At 42.7% G+C, this 19,522-nt stretch overlaps 1 protein-coding gene across 4 annotated transcripts in view; it reads left to right on the top strand.

The window, feature by feature from the left end:
- The window catches only part of LOC112252252 (neurotrophic tyrosine kinase, receptor, type 3a), a 293,700-nt gene that overhangs the window by 41,265 nt on the left and 232,913 nt on the right, over positions 1 to 19,522 (top strand). For all 4 annotated transcript variants that reach the window (XM_024423331.2, XM_042323085.1, XM_024423330.2 and 1 more), the window contains exons 2-3: positions 17,185 to 17,259; positions 19,370 to 19,441. In XM_024423331.2, coding sequence (XP_024279099.1) covers positions 17,185 to 17,259; positions 19,370 to 19,441 — 147 coding nt within the window. The remainder of the gene's footprint in view (positions 1 to 17,184; positions 17,260 to 19,369; positions 19,442 to 19,522) is intronic.

The following is a 19,522-nucleotide window of genomic DNA, read 5'->3' as shown; positions in this document are numbered from 1 at the left end:
ACTTAGAAGCTAGCTTTGAGTATAAATAATAATCCCTAAAAAGAGAAAACATGTAATGTTCCCATATTTTAGTTGATTTACATTAATTGCCACTGCAAAATAGGTTTCGGAACAGTAACAGTGATTTTGTATAATTAATTAAGATGCAGTTATGAGTGGAGTCACAGATATTTTTCCATGTTGTGTGTTTTCTAAGGTATTACACATTTATAATGGGTCTGTGGAGCTTTATTCCCCACTTCATTTTTCCACAATGCATAAACTAATCCAGATAGCTTTTTATATTCAACAGACCACTCAGTGTGTACGTGTCTGGTACATTTTAAAATATAAATTACCGTATGCATATTCTAACAAAACAGGGCCTCGACGCATTGTAGCATCTCACGGTGTGCACATGCTGTATAGTTAACGAGTCTGCAGATGACAAAATCTATTATTCACTTATACTAGTTATAAAAATATTGCACAGCAGCTGTATGTTTTCAACGTTTTTCATTGGAACCCCTCCATCCCTATTCTTGAACCTGTTGTTTTTCATCCTAATTAGACAACAGTTAAAAGTAGTCCGTCACCCACATACAAATTGTATTTCATTGTTAAAGAGACAAAACAACCCAAGAGAGCTCCATTTAAATTAGCACTCAAGTTATTGAAAAAAAAAATCCTGTTGAAGAAAAATATCCCAAGTATAAATACCGTAATGTACACACATTTAAGGGAAGAGAAAATGTTTTGAGATAGTGTGTTTTAGACACAATTGCAAACATCAATAGTTGGCCTTAAGGAATTTGTCTTATGGGTTTACTCTGATGTCATTGCCCCCCCCCCTTGCTTGTGGGAACAACAGAAAGGGAAAGGGGGATACCTAGTCAGTTGTACAATTGAATGCCTTCAACTGAAATGTGTCTTCTGCATTTAACCCAACCCCTCTGAATCAGAGAGGTGCTGGGGGCTGCCTTCATCGACATTCATGCCTTCAACTGAAATGTGTCTTCTGCATTTAACCCATCCCCTCTGAATCAGAGAGGTGCTGGGGGCTGCCTTCATCGACATTCATGCCTTCAACTGAAATGTGTCTTCTGCATTTAACCCAACCCCTCTGAATCAGAGAGGTGCTGGGGCTGCCTTCATCGACATTCATGCCTTCAACTGAAATGTGTCTTCTGCATTTAACCCAACCATGCCTTCAACTGCTCTGAATCAGAGAGGTGCGGGGGGCTGCCTTCATCGACATTCATGCCTTCAACTGAAATGTGTCTTCTGCATTTAACCCAACCCCTCTGAATCAGAGAGGTGCGGGGGCTGCCTTCATCGACATTCATGCCTTCAACTGAAATGTGTCTTCTGCATTTAACCCAACCCCTCTGAATCAGAGAGGTGCGGGGGGCTGCCTTCATCGACATTCATGCCTTCAACTGAAATGTGTCTTCTGCATTTAACCCAACCCCTCTGAATCAGAGAGGTGCGGGGGGCTGCCTTCATCGACATCCACGTCATCAACGCCCGGTGAACAATAGGAGCAAAAAGGACAAAAGAGGATCCCCCCCGGACTTGTGCCATGTCATATCATACCTGGACCACCTATTGAGATGTGGCTAAGTTTGTTAAGTAAATCAGGTGATAAATGAGGTGAAAAGGAGACAGGAGTATGTCTTAAAGACATGGCTGTGTGAGACTCATCAGCAATGACTAGGGCCTAATGGGACAGCACACAGAGAGGGTGCTCTCTTTCTCAACCGCATAGAGACATCAATAAATCAATGGGACTGGACTGGGGAGGATGTTTGGTTACAGATGCTGAAATAATGACTGCACAGTGCCTTCTGAGAGTATTCACACCCCTTGACTTTTTCCACATTTTGTTGTGTTACAGCCTGATTTTAAATGTAGATTTTTTTTGGTCACAGGCCTACACACAATACCCCATAATGTCAAAGTGGAATTATGTTTTTTTTTTAATGTTTTTTTTACAAATGTATTTAAAATACAAAGCTGAAATGTCTTGAGTCAATAAGTATTCAACCCCTTTATTATGGCAAGCCTAAATAAGTTCAGGAGTACAAATTTGCTTAACAAGTCACACTGTGTGCAATAATAGTGTTTAACATAATTTTTTTAATGAATACCTCATCTCTGTACCCATACATACAATTATCTGTAAGGTCCCTCAGTCGAGCAGTGAATTTCAAACACAGATTCAACCACAAAGACCAGGGAGGTTTTCCAATGTGAAATTATGAATTGCACTTTGGATGGTGTGTCAATACACCCAGTCACTACAAAGATACAGGGGTCCTTCCCAACTCAGTTGCCGGAGAGGAAGGAAATCGGTCAGGGATTTCACCATGAGAACAATATGGACTTTAAAACAGTTAGAATTGAATGACTGTGATAAGAGAAAACTGAGTATGGATCAACGACACTGTAGTTACTCCACAATACTAACCTAATTGACTGTTTTCAACAAGGCACTAAGGGCCCAATTCCAACTTAGGAAACTAAGCCTTCCGCCTTCCGCATGTCTTTCCTATGCACTTCTCAGTGGTTGGTATTCAGACTTACCTTATGATGGTGCGTAATGGACTATGCAGTCATGGTTCCCTTGCATGTTCTGAATAAATGTAATTCAACCGCTGAAAACCCTCCCACTTGCTGGCCAACAAATGTTCTAATGGAGTTTTAATTCAACAGGGGTTTCAGTACATTTATCTTAAGCCATCTCTTTAAATACGGTGTACCCCCTAAGGTTGATGTCCGTGTGGAAATCTAATTACCATAATTAAAACATCCCCAGAAAAATCTTTAAGTTTAAACTAGAGATATGTTTTTTGCATTGGATGAATTTCAATCCAACGCATCTGCCTATGTCACACCAACTATTATGACCCTTCTATGGAAAGATGAGACTATCCCCTCATTTCAAAAACAGTGATTGATAGTCAGCTTAAACCTCTTGAATTATTGGGTTCAAATACTCATTTAGATGTGTGAACAGCCATCCACAACAACCACAATCCGTAAGGCACAAATAGCAAAATGAGAGAGCAGCAGTGTGATTCACATCAACGCGCTATGTAGATCAATAATAAGTGATATCCATATCGCCATTGACTTCACCACTGCTGTCATCCTTACCTCCAAGCGTTTAATCAAGTTGGATAATCTTTGGATGCCAACCATTGGAAGACATAGCTTGGACTGGAGCCTACAAAAGCCTATTCCTGCTCTTTTCCCATGATCCATCAGACACATTTGGTGTTTCATCATAGTGGTCTCTAACTTGTGGTCAGACTTGCTCAGGTGGAACATCCTTTCTGAATTTAAAAGTAATCATTTTTATAAGCATCTGTAATCTGATTACTATATTTCTGCTGGTAACGTAACGGATTACAGATACCGTTTTTTTATAATGCCTTACATATACATATAATCATTTACTCTCCAACCCTGCTGAGGACAGACTATTTTTACACGCTATGCACTTAGCAGTCCAGTTCTGTGAGTTTGTGTGGCCTACCACTTCGCTGCTGAGCCATTGTTGCTCCTAGATATTTCCACTTCACAATAACAGCACTTACAGTTGACCAGGGCAGCTCTAGCATGGCAGAAATTTGATGAACTGACTTGTTGGAAAGGTGGCATCCTATGATGGTGCCACATTGAAAGTCACTAAGATCTTCAGTAAGGCCATTCTACTGCCAATGTTTGACAATGGAGATTGCATGGCTGTGTGCTCGATTTTATACACTTGTCAGCAACAGGTGTGGCTGAAATAGCCGAATCCACTATTTTGAAGGGGTGTCCACATACTTTTGTATATATCTGGTTTGGAGAGCCTTTATGCACGAAATATATACTGAGTGCACAAAACATTAAAGACACCTTCCTAATATTGAGTTCCATCAATAAGGCATCATATCATTCATTCACCTGGTCAGTCTATGACATGGAAAGAGCAGGTGTTCAATGTTTGGTACACTCAGTGTATTGATGAATAAAAAACACAGTGGTTTGATTAATTCTGAAAATTGTCACATTCCATTCTTTAACCCATGGTAAAGTTAGAAGATTAGTGTACATATAATTATAATATGGAGAATAGTGTACAGTCGTGGCCAAAAGTTTTGAGAATGACACAAATATTAATTTTCACAAAGTCTGCTGCCTCAGTGTCTAGATATTTTTGTCAGATGTTACTATGGAATACTGAAGCATAATTACAAGCATTTCATAAGTGTAAAAGGCTTTTATTGACAATTACATGAAGTTGATGCAAAGAGTCAATATTTGCAGTGTTGACCCTTCTTTTTCAAGACCTCTGCAATCTGCCCTGGCATGCTGTCTATTAACTTCTGGGCCACATCCGTGTCTGATGGCAGCCCATTCTTGCATAATCAATGCTTGGAGTTTGTCAGAATTTGTGGGTTTTTGTATGTCCACCCGCCTCTTGAGGATTGACCACAAGTTCTCAATGGGATTAAGGTCTGGGGAGTTTCCTGGCCATGGACCCAAAATATCGATGTTTTGTTCCCCGAGCCACTTAGTTATCACGTTTGCCTTATGGCAAGGTGCTCCATCATGCTGGAAAAGGCATTGTTCGTCACCAAATTATTCCTGGATGGTTGGGAGAAGTTGCTCTCGGAAGGTGTGTTGGTATCATTCTTTATTCATGGCTGTGTTCTGAGGCAAAATTGTGAGTGAGCCCACTCCCTTGGCTGAGAAGCAACCCCACACATGAATGGTCTCAGGATGCTTTACTGTTGGCATGACACAGGACTGAAAGTAGCGCTCAACTTGTCTTCTCCGGACAAGCTTTCTTCCGGATGCCCCAAACAATCGGAAAGGGGATTCATCAGAGAAAATTACTTTATCCATGTCCTCATTAGTCCAATCCCTGTACCTTTTGCAGAATATCAGTCTGTCCCTGATGTTTTTCCTGGAGAGAAGTGGCTTCTTTGCTGCCTTTCTTGACACCAGGCCATCCTCCAAAATGTCTTTGCCTGACTGTGCGTGCAGATGCACTCACACCTGCCTGCTGCCATTCCTGAGCAAGCTCTGTACTGGTGGTGCCCCAATCCCGCACTTGAATCAACTTTAGGAGACGGTCCTGGCACCTGCTGGACTTTCTTGGGCACACTGAAGCCTTCTTCACAACAATTGAACCGCTCTCCTTGAAACACTTAATGATCCGATAAATGGTTGATTTAGGTGCAATCTTACTGGCAGCAATATCCTTGCCTGTGAAGCCCTTTTTGTGCAAAGCATTGATGACGTTACGTGTTTCCTTGCAGGTAACCATGGCTGACAGAGGAATAACAATGACTCCAAGCACCACCCTCCGTTTGAAGCTTCCTGTCTATTATTCAGCATGACAGCGTGATCTCCAGCCTTGTCCTCGTCAACACTCACACCTGTGTTAATGAGAGAATCACTGACATGATGTCAGTAGGTCCTTTTGTGGCATGGCTGAAATGCAGTGGAAATGTTTTTGGGGGATTTAGTTCTTTTGCAATTTGCATGGCAAAGAGGGACTTTGCAATTAATTGCAATTCATCTGATCACCCTTCATAACATTCTGGAGTATATGCAAATTGCCATCATACAAACTGAGGTAGCAGACTTTGTGAAAATGAATATTTGTGTCATTCTCAAAACTTTTGGCCACGACTGTACAATAGTAGACTATAACCTCTACTATTGTACATAGCCTGTACTAACCATGGAACTGTGATGACACAGCCAAGTATTGCGCCATGCGTCGGTTTCAAACTGTTACGCCTTGTTCTGTGCTCTGCTCCATAGCGATTTAATTAGCTTACATGTATTATTTTTTATATATTATCAACCGTTACTAATGAACCTCAGCAACAACCACATGGCCCATGATGGTGTTTACAGAGGAAGCAAATGAAGGTAAACAAAACAATGTAATTAAATGGCATGATAATGTAGGCTACACCAACTGAAGGGAACTAACAATAAATTGGCAGTTGAATATGTGTTTGTTATTAGGCCTTCTGACGGTCGATGCTGATAATGGCTAATATTTAACATGACAGACATGGGAAACAGTGAATGTCAGAATAGCCTATGATTAAACATTTGAGAGTACCCACCCCCGCAAGTTAAAAGGCTACAATTTTAATTTTGCATAATGGCACAGCAGTTCATAAATTGTACTGTGAGAAAGTTGATATGTTGATATTCTTCATTTTGCTGCCATATGACTGATTTCACATTTGTCTCCAACGTTTATAAGGTAAAATAGATCTAAAACAAGTGTCAGTTATATTTACAATTCCCTTATCCAAACAAATTACACATTTCCATAGCTCTTATCAATAGTTCTTATCAAGTTCTAAATGACAGTGCATGGAGAATGCTGTTATTTCTATGGGGAATAAAAGAAAGCAGATGCTTTCGTTCATGCGGCAGATTGACCGGTGCGGCATTTTCCGAGATAAACTACCCAAGACGCACCTACAACAACAACACATAAAGCCTCACATAATTCTGCCCCGACCATGACAATTTCTCTCAACCAGTGGCATATGGGCTTTTTAGGTGAACACTGAGGACACCCTTTGATAAGCAGTGCCCCCTTTGTCAAAGGCAGGGGCTCAAAATATTTGACTTGTCCAGTCCCAGCGCGCCTCTCCAGGGTCCTGTTGGAGAGACGCATTTCTGCAGTGCTCCCCCAACATTCTGTCAAGAAAATAATCGAACATAAATCATGTTGCAGATATAGGATATGGTAGAAAGAGTATGTAGACTTTGCTGTAGGCTACTGGCTGGAGATAAAATGTATGACAATGTAATAGACATTTTTACATCATGCAGGTTTATCCAATCAAATAGCCTAATCTAAATGGCAGTCAATCAACTTAAACATGCACTGTCAGAATAGTCATGGACAGGCAGAGTCCAGAAGGTACAGAGTGGCAGGCAGGCTCGAGGTCAGGGCAGGCAGACTCTTCAGGCAGGCGGGTACAGAGTCCACAAAACAGGCAAGGGTCAAAACCGGGAGGACTAACAAAAGGGAGAATAGCAAAAGCAGGCGCATGGGAAAAACACACTGGTTGACTTGAAACAGACAGGACGAACTTGCACAGAGAGACAGGAAACACAGGGATAAATACACTGTGGAAAATAAGCGACACCTGGAGGGTGTGGAGACAATCACAAGGACAGGTGAAACAGATCAGGGTGTGACTGTTCATCTGCTCATCCACTACATGTTAAAGACGGTGTCCTATTTGATTTAGCTCATTGTTAACAATGAACCGACGCTGTGTTATGTGGTGGTTGATCAGTAGTTCAATAAGCCCCCTCTCCCATGTGTCTTCACACTGATAGGGTTAAATCAGTAACAGTCACACATGGTGGTCATGATATGTAAATGATTGGTTTTGGATTCTCATTTTAATGTGACATGACACAAAATCCATGGTAGCTAAGGATATATTGTTGTATCATTAATTACACAGTACATCCTGTATTTTGCTACTTATACAAGTAGGTAGGCTTAAATGACTTGTGGAATCAAATCAAATCCAATTTTATTGGTCACATACACGTATTTAGCAGATGTCATTGCGGGTGTAGCGAAAGGCTTGTGTAATCTAACAATACACACAAATCCATAAGCAAAAGAATGGAATCAATAAATAAATAAATAGGTAGTAGGTACGGTACTATACAACCGTGTAGAATAAATTGACATTGCAGTGCAGCGATAAAAGCGAGATGCAAATATCCTTTTTGTTATTACTGTACACATTTGTTTCTACTCCATTTCAAGCGATGAGGTAGTTGTGAGGTTGCCCTCCTCGCACATGGTGGTGATAGAACGGAGTAATGAATGTGATGGAGTCAGCTGACAGTCTCAATACAACTGAAGGGGTTTGTTCCAATGTTCACAGAGGTAAACTGCTGAGAAGGTAGGAAATCATTTTTTTCAACCTCCTTCTGGTATGTTTATATAGGTGGGTCTCATGCTGATTTCTGCTTTTGTCTCTCTCTGCAGCACAACAGCGTTAGTGGGTGAAAGTCTAACCCACTGCTAAGATCAGGAGAGAGAATGTGCATCCAAAATGGCTCCCTATTTAGTGTGCTATATTTGACCAGAGCACAATAGGTAGTGCGCTAGATGGTGAATAAGGTGCCATTTGAGACGCAGACAAAGGGTAAAAATCCCATCCTCCAGCTGGGTTGTCGCCCCAGTCACACAGATAGCCGCAGGCTTCAGAGAATAGGCACTGTGCTTCTCCATGCTTTAAATGAGTCTGTCACCGTGGGTGGCACCATCAAACTTGTAGACATTCAGTGCTGCCTGAGTGTTAAACTGTATTCCTCACCATCAGACCTGCAGACATTCAGTGCTGCCTGAGTGTTAAACTGTATTCCTCACCATCAGACCTGCAGACATTCAGTGCTGCCTGAGTGTTAAACTGTATTCCTCACCATCAGACCTGCAGACATTCAGTGCTGCCTGAGTGTTAAACTGTATTCCTCACCATCAGACCTGCAGACATTCAGTGCTGCCTGAGTGTTAAACTGTATTCCTCACCATCAGACCTGCAGACATTCTGTGCTGCCTGAGTGTTAAACTGTATTCCTCACCATCAGACCTGGAGACATTCAGTGCTGCCTGAGTGTTAAACTGTATTCCTCACCATCAGACCTGCAGACATTCAGTGCTGCCTGAGTGTTAAGTGCTGCCTGACTGTTAAACTGTGTTCCTCACCATCAAACCTGCAGACATTCAGTGCTGCCTGAGTGTTAAACTGTATTCCTCACCATCAGACCTGCAGACATTCTGTGCTGCCTGAGTGTTAAACTGTATTCCTCACCATCAGAACTGCAGACATTCAATGCTGCCTGAGTGTTAAACTGTATTCCTCACCATCAGACCTGCAGACATTCTGTGCTGCCTGAGTGTTAAACTGTATTCCTCACCATCAGACCTGCAGACATTCAGTGCGGCCTGAGTGTTAAACGGTATTCCTCACCATCAGACCTGCAGACATTCAGTGCTGCCTGAGTGTTAAACTGTATTCCTCACCATCAGACCTGCAGACATTCAGTGCTGCCTGAGTGTTAAGTGCTGCCTGACTGTTAAACTGTGTTCCTCACCATCAAACCTGCAGACATTCTGTGCTGCCTGAGTGTTAAACTGTATTCCTCACCATCAGACCTGCAGACATTCTGTGCTGCCTGAGTGTTAAACTGTATTCCTCACCATCAGACCTGCAGACATTCAGTGCGGCCTGAGTGTTAAACTGTATTCCTCACTATCAGACCTGCAGACATTCAGTGCTGCCTGAGTGTTAAGTGCTGCCTGACTGTTAAACTGTGTTCCTCACCATCAAACCTGCAGACATTCAGTGCTGCCTGAGTGTTAAACTGTGTTCCTCACCATCAGACCTGCAGACATTCAGTGCTGCCTGAGTGTTAAACTGTATTCCTCACCATCAGACCTGCAGACATTCTGTGCTGCCTGAGTGTTAAACTGTATTCCTCACCATCAGACCTGCAGACATTCTGTGCTGCCTGAGTGTTAAACTGTATTCCTCACCATCAGACCTGCAGACATTCTGTGCTGCCTGAGTGTTAAACGGTATTCCTCACCATCAGACCTGCAGACATTCAGTGCTGCCTGAGTGTTAAACTGTATTCCTCACCATCAGACCTGCAGACATTCAGTGCTGCCTGAGTGTTAAGTGCTGCCTGACTGTTAAACTGTGTTCCTCACCATCAAACCTGCAGACATTCAGTGCTGCCTGAGTGTTAAACTGTGTTCCTCACCATCAGACCTGCAGACATTCTGTGCTGCCTGAGTGTTAAACTGTATTCCTCACCATCAGACCTGCAGACATTCAGTGCTGCCTGAGTGTTAAACTGTATTCCTCACCATCAGACCTGCAGACAGTCAGTGCTGCCTGAGTGTTAAACTGTATTCCTCACCATCAGACTGTATTCCTCACCATCAGACCTGCAGACATTCTGTGCTGTCTGAGTGTTAAACTGTATTCCTCACCATCAGACCTGCAGACATTCAGTGCTGCCTGAGTGTTAAACTGTATTCCTCACCATCAGACCTGCAGACAGTCAGTGCTGCTTGAGTGTTAAACTGTATTCCTCACCATCAGACCTGCAGACATTCTGTGCTGTCTGAGTGTTAAACTGTATTCCTCACCATCAGACCTGCAGACATTCAGTGCTGCCTGAGTGTTAAACTGTATTCCTCACCATCAGACCTGCAGACATTCAGTGCTGCCTGAGTGTTAAGTGCTGCCTGACTGTTAAACTGTGTTCCTCACCATCAAACCTGCAGACATTCAGTGCTGCCTGAGTGTTAAACTGTGTTCCTCACCATCAGACCTGCAGACATTCTGCCCTGAGTGTTAAACTGTATTCCTCACCATCAGACCTGCAGACATTCAGTGCTGCCTGATTAAACTGTATTCCTCACCATCAGACCTGCAGACAGTCAGTGCTGCTTGAGTGTTAAACTGTATTCCTCACCATCAGACCTGCAGACATTCAGTGCTGCCTGAGTGTTAAACTGTATTCCTCACCATCAGACCTGCAGACATTCAGTGCTGCCTGAGTGTTAAGTGCTGCCTGACTGTTAAACTGTGTTCCTCACCATCAAACCTGCAGACATTCAGTGCTGCCTGAGTGTTAAACTGTGTTCCTCACCATCAGACCTGCAGACATTCTGTGCTGCCTGAGTGTTAAACTGTATTCCTCACCATCAGACCTGCAGACATTCAGTGCTGCCTGACTGTTAAACTGTATTCCTCACCATCAGACCTGCAGACAGTCAGTGCTGCTTGAGTGTTAAACTGTATTCCTCACCATCAGACCTGCAGACATTCTGTGCTGCCTGAGTGTTAAACTGTATTCCTCACCATCAGACCTGCAGACATTCAGTGCTGCCTGAGTGTTAAACTGTATTCCTCACCATCAGACCTGCAGACATTCAGTGCGGCCTGAGTGCCATACTGTATTCCTCACCATCAGAAGATGGGATCGCAGTGTCTAAGCATACTGTTGTCAGGGGAGAAAGTTTTAGCTGAAATAGGCTTTCCGGTTCAACCATTTGTTTCGGATCACTTCACTCGTTGTGCCAAACTGAATGACAGTGGCATTGAATTCTCTTCCTATATCTACAGTACCTGACAACTTTTTGAGCAACTAATCTAGCATATTTTTCTATAAACTCTAATCCATGTTTCAGTGCTAATCCATCAGCGTATTCTAAAGGCATTTGCAAAAGCATAAGAAAGAAAGAAAATCATTATATTGTTGTTCCAATGAAGAGACTTAAGGAAACAATTTATTCCAGGAATACTCTATAAGGCATGAGAACCAGAATGTATTCAACTGATGAATTCTCACTTTGTCATTGGCGGGTCTTGGTTCAGTGCATCACTCCTGCTGTGGCTCAGTGGGCTCTCGGCACTAGAGGTAGGCCTACACTAAAATAAATCTGCAATATTTTATATTTATGGGACAAAGACGGATTTCAGTCTGAATATTTTTAAAGTGAGGATGCTTTATTATACAAAGTTATCAGTAGCAGTGTTCAATCTGCTCACGGGGTGATTTTTGCTCTGGAAATATGCAAAGCACCTGTTAACTACAAACATTTTTAAAAGCTGTTAGCCTACATTATCCTAGCACTCCTGGTGAACACTAGCTCCCACTCGTATACCACAGAGGAGGAAAGAGGGGGTGCTCTGTAGTTGTCAACCCAACCCCCCTCACTGCAGCTCCTACACTGTACTGCTCCAAAATACCAAACAATGTGATGTTGGTTTGACGTTTGATAAACATATACTTTGTTGTATGATCCGTGGTACTCTACACTCTCTGTACAGTAGGTGTGTGTTAATGTCCCTCTCTTCCTCTGCAGTTCTCCGACCACTCCCTCTCTGTAGCCCCTTGCAGTCTCATTACAGCCACTTTAGACAGCTAATTGGTGAATCACTCAATCAGTCAATTAGTAAATCATTCAATTAGGCCCTGGAGGACAGGCAGTGGGATAAAAAGTATCCAATTTTCATACTTGAGTAAAAGTAAAGATACCTTAATAGAAAATGACTCAAGTAAAAGTGAAAATCACCCAGTAATATACTACATGAGTAAAAGTCTAAAAGTATTTGGTTTTAAATATATTTAAGTTTCAAAAGTAAATCTAATTGGTAAAATATACTTAAGTATCAAAAGTAAAACAAACACTGTAAATCATTTAAAATTCCTTATATTACACAATCAGTACAATTTTCATGTTTTTTAAATTTACCGATAGCCAGGGGTGCACTTCAACAAACAACATAATTTACAAATTAAGGATATGTGTTTAGTGATTCTGCCAGATCAGATGCAGTAGGGATGACCATGGTTGTTCTCTAGATAAGTGTGTGAATTGGATCATTTCGCTTCGTACTTTTGGATGTCAGGGAAAATAAAATGTTCATAATGTATTTTCTTTAGGAATGGAGTGGAGTAAAAGTTGCGAAAAAATATAAATAGCAAAGTAAAGTATAGTATAGATACCCCCAAAAAACAACTTAAGTAGTACTTTAAATTATTTTGACTTAGTTACCACTGAGTTACCACTGAGGATAGGCCTCATGCAGAGTTTAAAATTAACTCAGCCAATCAATAAGAATTTCCACAACTCATGTTTACCTTAAGAATTTAATCTCCGTGGGTATTGAATGATTCCGGTTTGTGTGAGGCGGTTTCCCTCTCCTCTCCTCTCAGGGGCAGTTGGGATATGCAAAAAAACACATTTCCCATTCACACGCATATTAATACACACTTGTACATGTGTGAAATGGAGAAATATAAGCACCCACCAAATAATAAGAAAAATAGCCTTTGGTTTTGTTTTACATGTCGAGTTCATCTGTCGAGGGGATTTGTTGTTCTACATTGCCGCCCCAAATGACGACCCACTTTACTGCTTTGGAAAGCAGAGTTGCTAGGTTACATAACGCTGTTTTATCAAGATGTGAGCGGGATAGTCTTAGTATTTTGTCTTTAAGATGAATTGCCAGAAAAAATGCCCGTGAATATAACTCTAGAAGATTTTTTTCTCCAAATCTTTGCAATGTTAACTCTCCACTTACTGCCATCTACATGTCCTTTCATATTCTCCTTGAATAAGTCAGTATCTGCTTTCCTGTCCATCAGTAGATACACAGTATGTGCTGTAAGTGTGTGTATACAGTAATGTGTGACTTTATGCTTATACACGGTTGTTTACATAATACATACTGTAGTGTAGGCTACATGTTGTACACATGCACAATTTCAGTGCATAACACCCACAGCAGATTCCAGTCTCAGGTCAGCTATACTGTCCAGTATTCACTGGTCTCGTTTCAGCTTCATGTGGCCCCAACCGTGCACATAACCTACCTGCCACCTGGACAAAATCTCACATCTCACCTGCCATCGGATTTATCTCATATTTCTGGACCTGTTCATGCATGCTAAACAATCAGGGTTCTGAGGCATTTCTTAGCAGCTCCTCGGGATGTTTCACATGTATGCATCACATGGAAAGAGAAGCAGAGAGATCAAGATGGTCTTCCTGGTCTGAACCAAGGAACATTGCACTGATTCGAAACAGACCAGAGAGGGAGATGAGTTACATTTTAAATTTGTATGGATGATGCCAAAAGAGGCTGGATGTAATTTCCTGAGCTCAGAGATCAGCAATATATGTTGTACAGCAGCTTGAGTGCTGATGGATGTGTGTGCTTGTGTGTTGCTGATGGATGTGTGTGCTTGTGTGTTGCTGATGGATGTGTGTGCTTGTGTGTTGAGCGGTTTTGTGAAAAATGTTTTTATGTGTGTGTACACAGAGGGTTCAACATGAAACCCAAAAGAGTTCTACCTGGAACAAAAAAGGGTTCTCCTATGGGGACAGCCGCAGAACCCTTTTGAAATCCCCTTTTTTCTGAGGGTAGAAACAAATAAAAAAGAGTGTATATGAGAAGAAAGGATGAAAGTCAGAGTAATTGAACAGATAGATGAGAATGAGATAATGGACGTGAGAGTTTGAAGTGAGAGAAGTAAAAGTAGGACACTGTGGTGAGTCTTTTAACGTTAACTCATTAAGTTACTCACCAAGTTAATTGCCCACAATACATAAGCAATAAGGCATTGCAATTTCACCAGGCCCAAAGGTAACAACTACCTTTTAAGGAAGAGTCTTGCTCTTACCAGAATGTGGTCGTCACTAGTTACCACAATCACAAAGTCATAAATCCGCCTTTTTCTACAATTTATCTTCTTAAAATGTGGTTTTAAACCTAACCCTAACTGTAAACCTAACCTTAAACACACTGCTAATCTTATGCCTAACCCTAACCTTAAAAATAATATTTGTATGATTTATCCAATTTTGACTTTGTGGCTTGGGTAACTAGTGGAAACTGAATAATGCTGAGTTTCAGTTTTAGTACAGTTCAAGAGCATCAATAGTCAGCATGGAGCACCCAGAGTGATTTTAGCTCAGTGTTGTGTTGATGCTCTGGGGACCTCCAGCCATTCGCTTTCATTAAACGTCCCCTCATTACGCAGGACGTAATTGCATTGTAGCTCATTTAAGCCAGCATTAAATCATGTGAATGTGCTTGCACTGGGGGACATACACAGGAAAATTATTCTACCAGACAGTGTATCCCACATACACTACATGACCAAAAGTATATGAACACTTGCTCGTTGAACATTTCATTCCAAAATCACAGGCATTAATATGGAGTTGGTCCCCCCTGTGCTGCTATAACAGCCTCCACTCTTCTGGGAAGGCTTTCCACTAGATGTTTGTGCGGGGACTTGCTTCCAACATTGCTGCGGGAACTTGATTCCATTCAGCCACAAGAGCATTAGTGAGGTCGGCCATTGATTTTGGGCAATTAGGCCTGGCTTGCAGTTGGCGTTCCGATTCATCCCAAACGTGTTCGGTGGTGTTGGGGTTAGGGCTCTGTGTAGTCCAGTCAAGTTCTTCCACACCGATCTCGACAAACCATTTCTGTATGGACCTCGCTTTGTGCATGGGGGCATTGTCATGCTGAAACAGGAAAGGACCTTCCCCAAACTGTTGCCACAAGTTGCAAGCACAGAATTGTGTAGAATGTAATTGTAATTGTATGCTGTAGCCTGAACCATGAAGAACAGCCCCAGACCATTATTCCTCCTCCACCAAACTTTACAGTTGACACTATGCATTCGGGCAGGTAGCGTTCTCCTGGCATCCACCAAACTTTGTCTGTCAGACTGCCAGATGGTGAAGTGTGATTCATCACTCGAGAGAACGCGTTTCCACTGCTCCAGAGTCCAATGGCGGCAAGCTTTACACCACTCCAGCTGACGCTTGGCATAGCACATGGTGATCTTAGGTTTGTGTGAAGCTGCACGGCCATGGAAACACAGTTCTTGAGCTGACGTTGCTTCCAGTGGCAGTTTGGAACTCAGTAGTGAGTGTTGCAAACGAGGACAGGTGATTTTTACGGGCTCCTCGCTTCAGCCTATTTGGAGGTCCCGTTCTGTGAGCTTGTGTGGCCTACCATTTCGTGGCTGAGCCGTTGTTGCTCCGAGACGTTTCCACTTCACATTAACAGCACTTACAGTTGACCGGGAAAGCATTAGCAGGGCAGAAATTTGACACACTGACTTGTTGGAAAGGTGGCATCCTATGACGGTGCCACGTTGAAAGTCACTGAGCTCTTCAGTAAGGCCATACTACTGCCAATGTTTGTCTAAGGATATTGCATGGCAGTGTGCTCAATTTCATACACCTGTCTGCAACGGGTGTGGCACCTGCCCGCCCGTCCAACATCACTACTCTGGACGGTTCTGACTTAGAATATGTGGACAACTACAAATACCTAGGTGTCTGGTTAGACTGTAAACTCTTCTTCCAGACTCACATCAAACATCTCCAATCCAAGGTTAAATCTAGAATTTTACAACAAAGCATCCTTCACTCATGATGCCAAACATACCCTTGTAAAACTGACCATCCTACCGATCCTAGACTTCGGCGATGTAATTTACAAAATAGCCTCCAATACCCTACTCAATAAATTGGATGCAGTCTATCACAGTGCCACCCGTTTTGTCACGAAAGCCCCATGTACTACCCACCACTGCGACCTGTACGCTCTCGTTGGCTGGCCCTCGCTTCATACTCGTCACCAAACCCACTGGCTCCAGGTCATCTACAAGACCCTGCTAGGTAAAGTCCCCCCTTATCTCAGTTTGCTGGTCACCATAGCAGCAACCCACCTGTAGCACGCGCTCCAGCAGGTATATCTCTCTGGTCACCCCCAAAACCAATTCTTCCTTTGGCCACATCAACTTACAGTTCTCTGCTGCCAATCACTGGAACGAACTATAAAAATCTCTGGAAACACTTATTTCCCACACTAGCTTTAAGCACCAGCTGTCAGAGCAGCTCACAGATTACTGCACCTGTACATAGCCCATCTATAATTTAGCCCAAACAACTACCTCTCCCCCTACTGTATTTATTTCTTTATTTTGCTCCTTTGCACCCCATTATTTCTATCTCTACCTTGCACATTCTTCCACTGCAAATCTACCATTCCAGTATTTCACTTGCTATATTGTATTTACTTTGCCACCATGGCCTTTTTTTGTTGCCTTTACCTCCCTTATCTCACCTCATTTGCTCACATTGTATATAGACTTATTTTTCTACTGTATTATTGACTGTATGTTTGTTTTACTCCATGTGTAACTCTGTGTTGTTGTATGTGTTGAACTGCTTTGCTTTATCTTGGCCAGGTCGCAGTTGTAAATGAGAATTTGTTCTCAACTTGCCTACCTGGTTAAATAAAGGTGAAATAAATAAAAAATATATATATATTTTTTTAAATAGCCGAATTCACTAGTTTGAAGGGGTGTCCACATACCTTTGTAAATATAGTATCTTTACTAGACTATATTAATATACTTTATTTACAGTATTGCTTTGAAGCTTCCTCAGATGGGACTGGAAGGATGAACTTTACAACTGAGATGAACTGTACATGCGACAAGATGCAGTACATAAATCCACAGAATAAACATATAGGTTAAAAGTAGATTTTTAAACTGACTGTCTTCTGTTCTTTCCCTGTGTTCCAGACACATTGAGAACTGGACTGGCCTGCAGACGCTGAAAGATGTGGACATGGAGCTGTACACTGGACTTCAGAGACTGTGAGTATAAACCTGGGAAGAGAGCAGGAACATAAACCATTTACATACTGATGGTGATCTGTGGTTGCTGCAGAGCCCAGAGTGAGCCCAGTGTTGATCTAGTTATGATAGCATACCATATGGATGTGAGACCATGGGCTGTTTCTTGGCCTGAAACATGCTATATGCAAGACATATTTAATGGTATGCAATGATCCTTATCTCACCACCCAGGAACATGGCACCAGGTCTGGTTGGCACACATACTCTATCAGCACTATTGACCACTAGCAGTTGCTTATGTTGCAGGCGTGTTTATTTGAATGCACTGCAGCCAGCCTAAAACAACAGGGCCTCCCTACGGCCCGTTTACACTGATCAAATAACGCTGGAATAGCGTCCAGGAAATGTAATTAAGTCCCTAAACACCCTGGCCTAAGCTAAACACTACAATAAGTCTATTTTCTTCCTCCCTGCTTTGCTGATTCCTTCCCCCCATGCCTACTACCCACCCTCCGACATCCTGGTCAGACATCCTGGTCAGACATCCTGGTCAGACATCCTGGTCAGACATCCTGGTCCCTCTGAACCTGTGGGGAACACTTCCCTCTGGGAAGTCTCCCCCAGTTTCCCCCAGTCTGCCTGAGCTTCCACCAGTGTCCCTCAAACTCCTTCAGCCTCCCCCAGTCTAAACACTGGTCCTATTAGGGGACACCCAAAGCAGTTGAACAAGGCTGATTAACAGCTCCTCTCATTAACATCAGGCTCACCTGGAGTGGGCTCTGGCTCCTCTGCTCCCTCCCTCCCTCCCTCGCTCTCCTCCAGCAGCAGCCAGGGCTAGATGATAGGGATGACTCACCAGGTAGTGTGCTGCACAGGCAGACCAGAGCAGGAGCTACTCTGGGCACACGCTGGGTCAGCAATACGGGCCTCAGAGCCTCAGCCAGCCCACCTCACTGATTAATATTTAAGTACAAGCCACAGGGGGACATGTGACACATACGCCTGTGTTGGCCTTGTTAAATCCTTCACTCCCAGGTCCTGATGTGTCTGACATTGACCACACTGTAGTACCCACTGGGCTGCCCTTGTTTAAGCCAAATTCAATATGGGGGAATAAATGTCTTAACATGCCTATTTATGCTTACCAAACACCCAGTGTTACAGTTTCACATCACTGTTAGCCATACTGTATGATGCCATCAGGACTGTTCTGATGTAATCATTCTCTCTCAGATGGATTCTACTGAAAAGAGCAGACTGTTCAATGCAAATAAACAGCTTGCAGATGCCTAAAATAAAAAATGCATTCAATATACATAATTGATCTCAGCTAAGGAGAGAGAGAGAAGATGCAGGCTCTTGATACTATTCTGACTATAATGATGCCCCGTGTGGAGGGAGAAGAGCAGGGGAGACAGGCTGGAAGATAAGATTAGATGGCTTTTAGAATTCCTCAATCTTCTTCAATCTGGCGACCCAAATGTCGCCAATTGCGGGCAATGATCTGACTGGTTAGCTTGGCCGGTAGCGGGCCTAGCAATGATCTAACTGGTTAGCTTGGCCGGTAGCGGGCCTAGCAATGATCTAACTGGTTAGCTTGTCCGGTAGCGGATCTGGCAATGATCTGACTGGTTAGCTTGGCCGGTGTAAAATTCAGTTAAGAACCCAAAATATTCCCTCACACACTCCCAGTGCACTGCTTTCACAGCCCATGATTAACTGTAAATGATGCATTTATGAAGACCTGTCTTCGACCATTCAGCAGACAGTTGCTGTTTCTGTGAAGCTTGTGCGACCTGAGTGCCTACATCTTAGTGTGGGTGTAGCCACGCTACACTGAAAAACCCTGGTTTCCATGGACACACTGGCAGGAATATGTCGGTGGTTATAATTGTGGAATAGCATTTTATTTTTCTTCATGCTTACTTTATCCATAAACGTAGGAGGAAAGATCTGTTAGTATCAAAAATAGTAACCTTGAGTGAATCGTTTTTCCCCTTTATGCTAAACATCTCACCAATGTAAATTGACACAATCTCATGCCTGTGTATAATTATTTCCATATGTGTAACTTTCAGTAAACTGTTTACATGCCTTACGTGTGTGTGTCACTGTGTGTCTCTTCCAGAACAATCATGAACGGCAACCTGCGAGGTATCCAGGCCAGAGCCTTCTCCCAGAACCCCCACCTGCGCTACATGTGAGTGGTGTTACTGTTACCTCATTCTCTCTCTCTCTAGGCTGACTGGTAAACACAAATGAGAACATACATCACATCTGC

This window comes from Oncorhynchus tshawytscha, linkage group LG06 (assembly GCF_018296145.1).
Source record: "Oncorhynchus tshawytscha isolate Ot180627B linkage group LG06, Otsh_v2.0, whole genome shotgun sequence".
NCBI lineage: Eukaryota > Metazoa > Chordata > Actinopteri > Salmoniformes > Salmonidae > Oncorhynchus > Oncorhynchus tshawytscha.
This window is presented reverse-complemented; position numbering and strand designations above follow the sequence as displayed.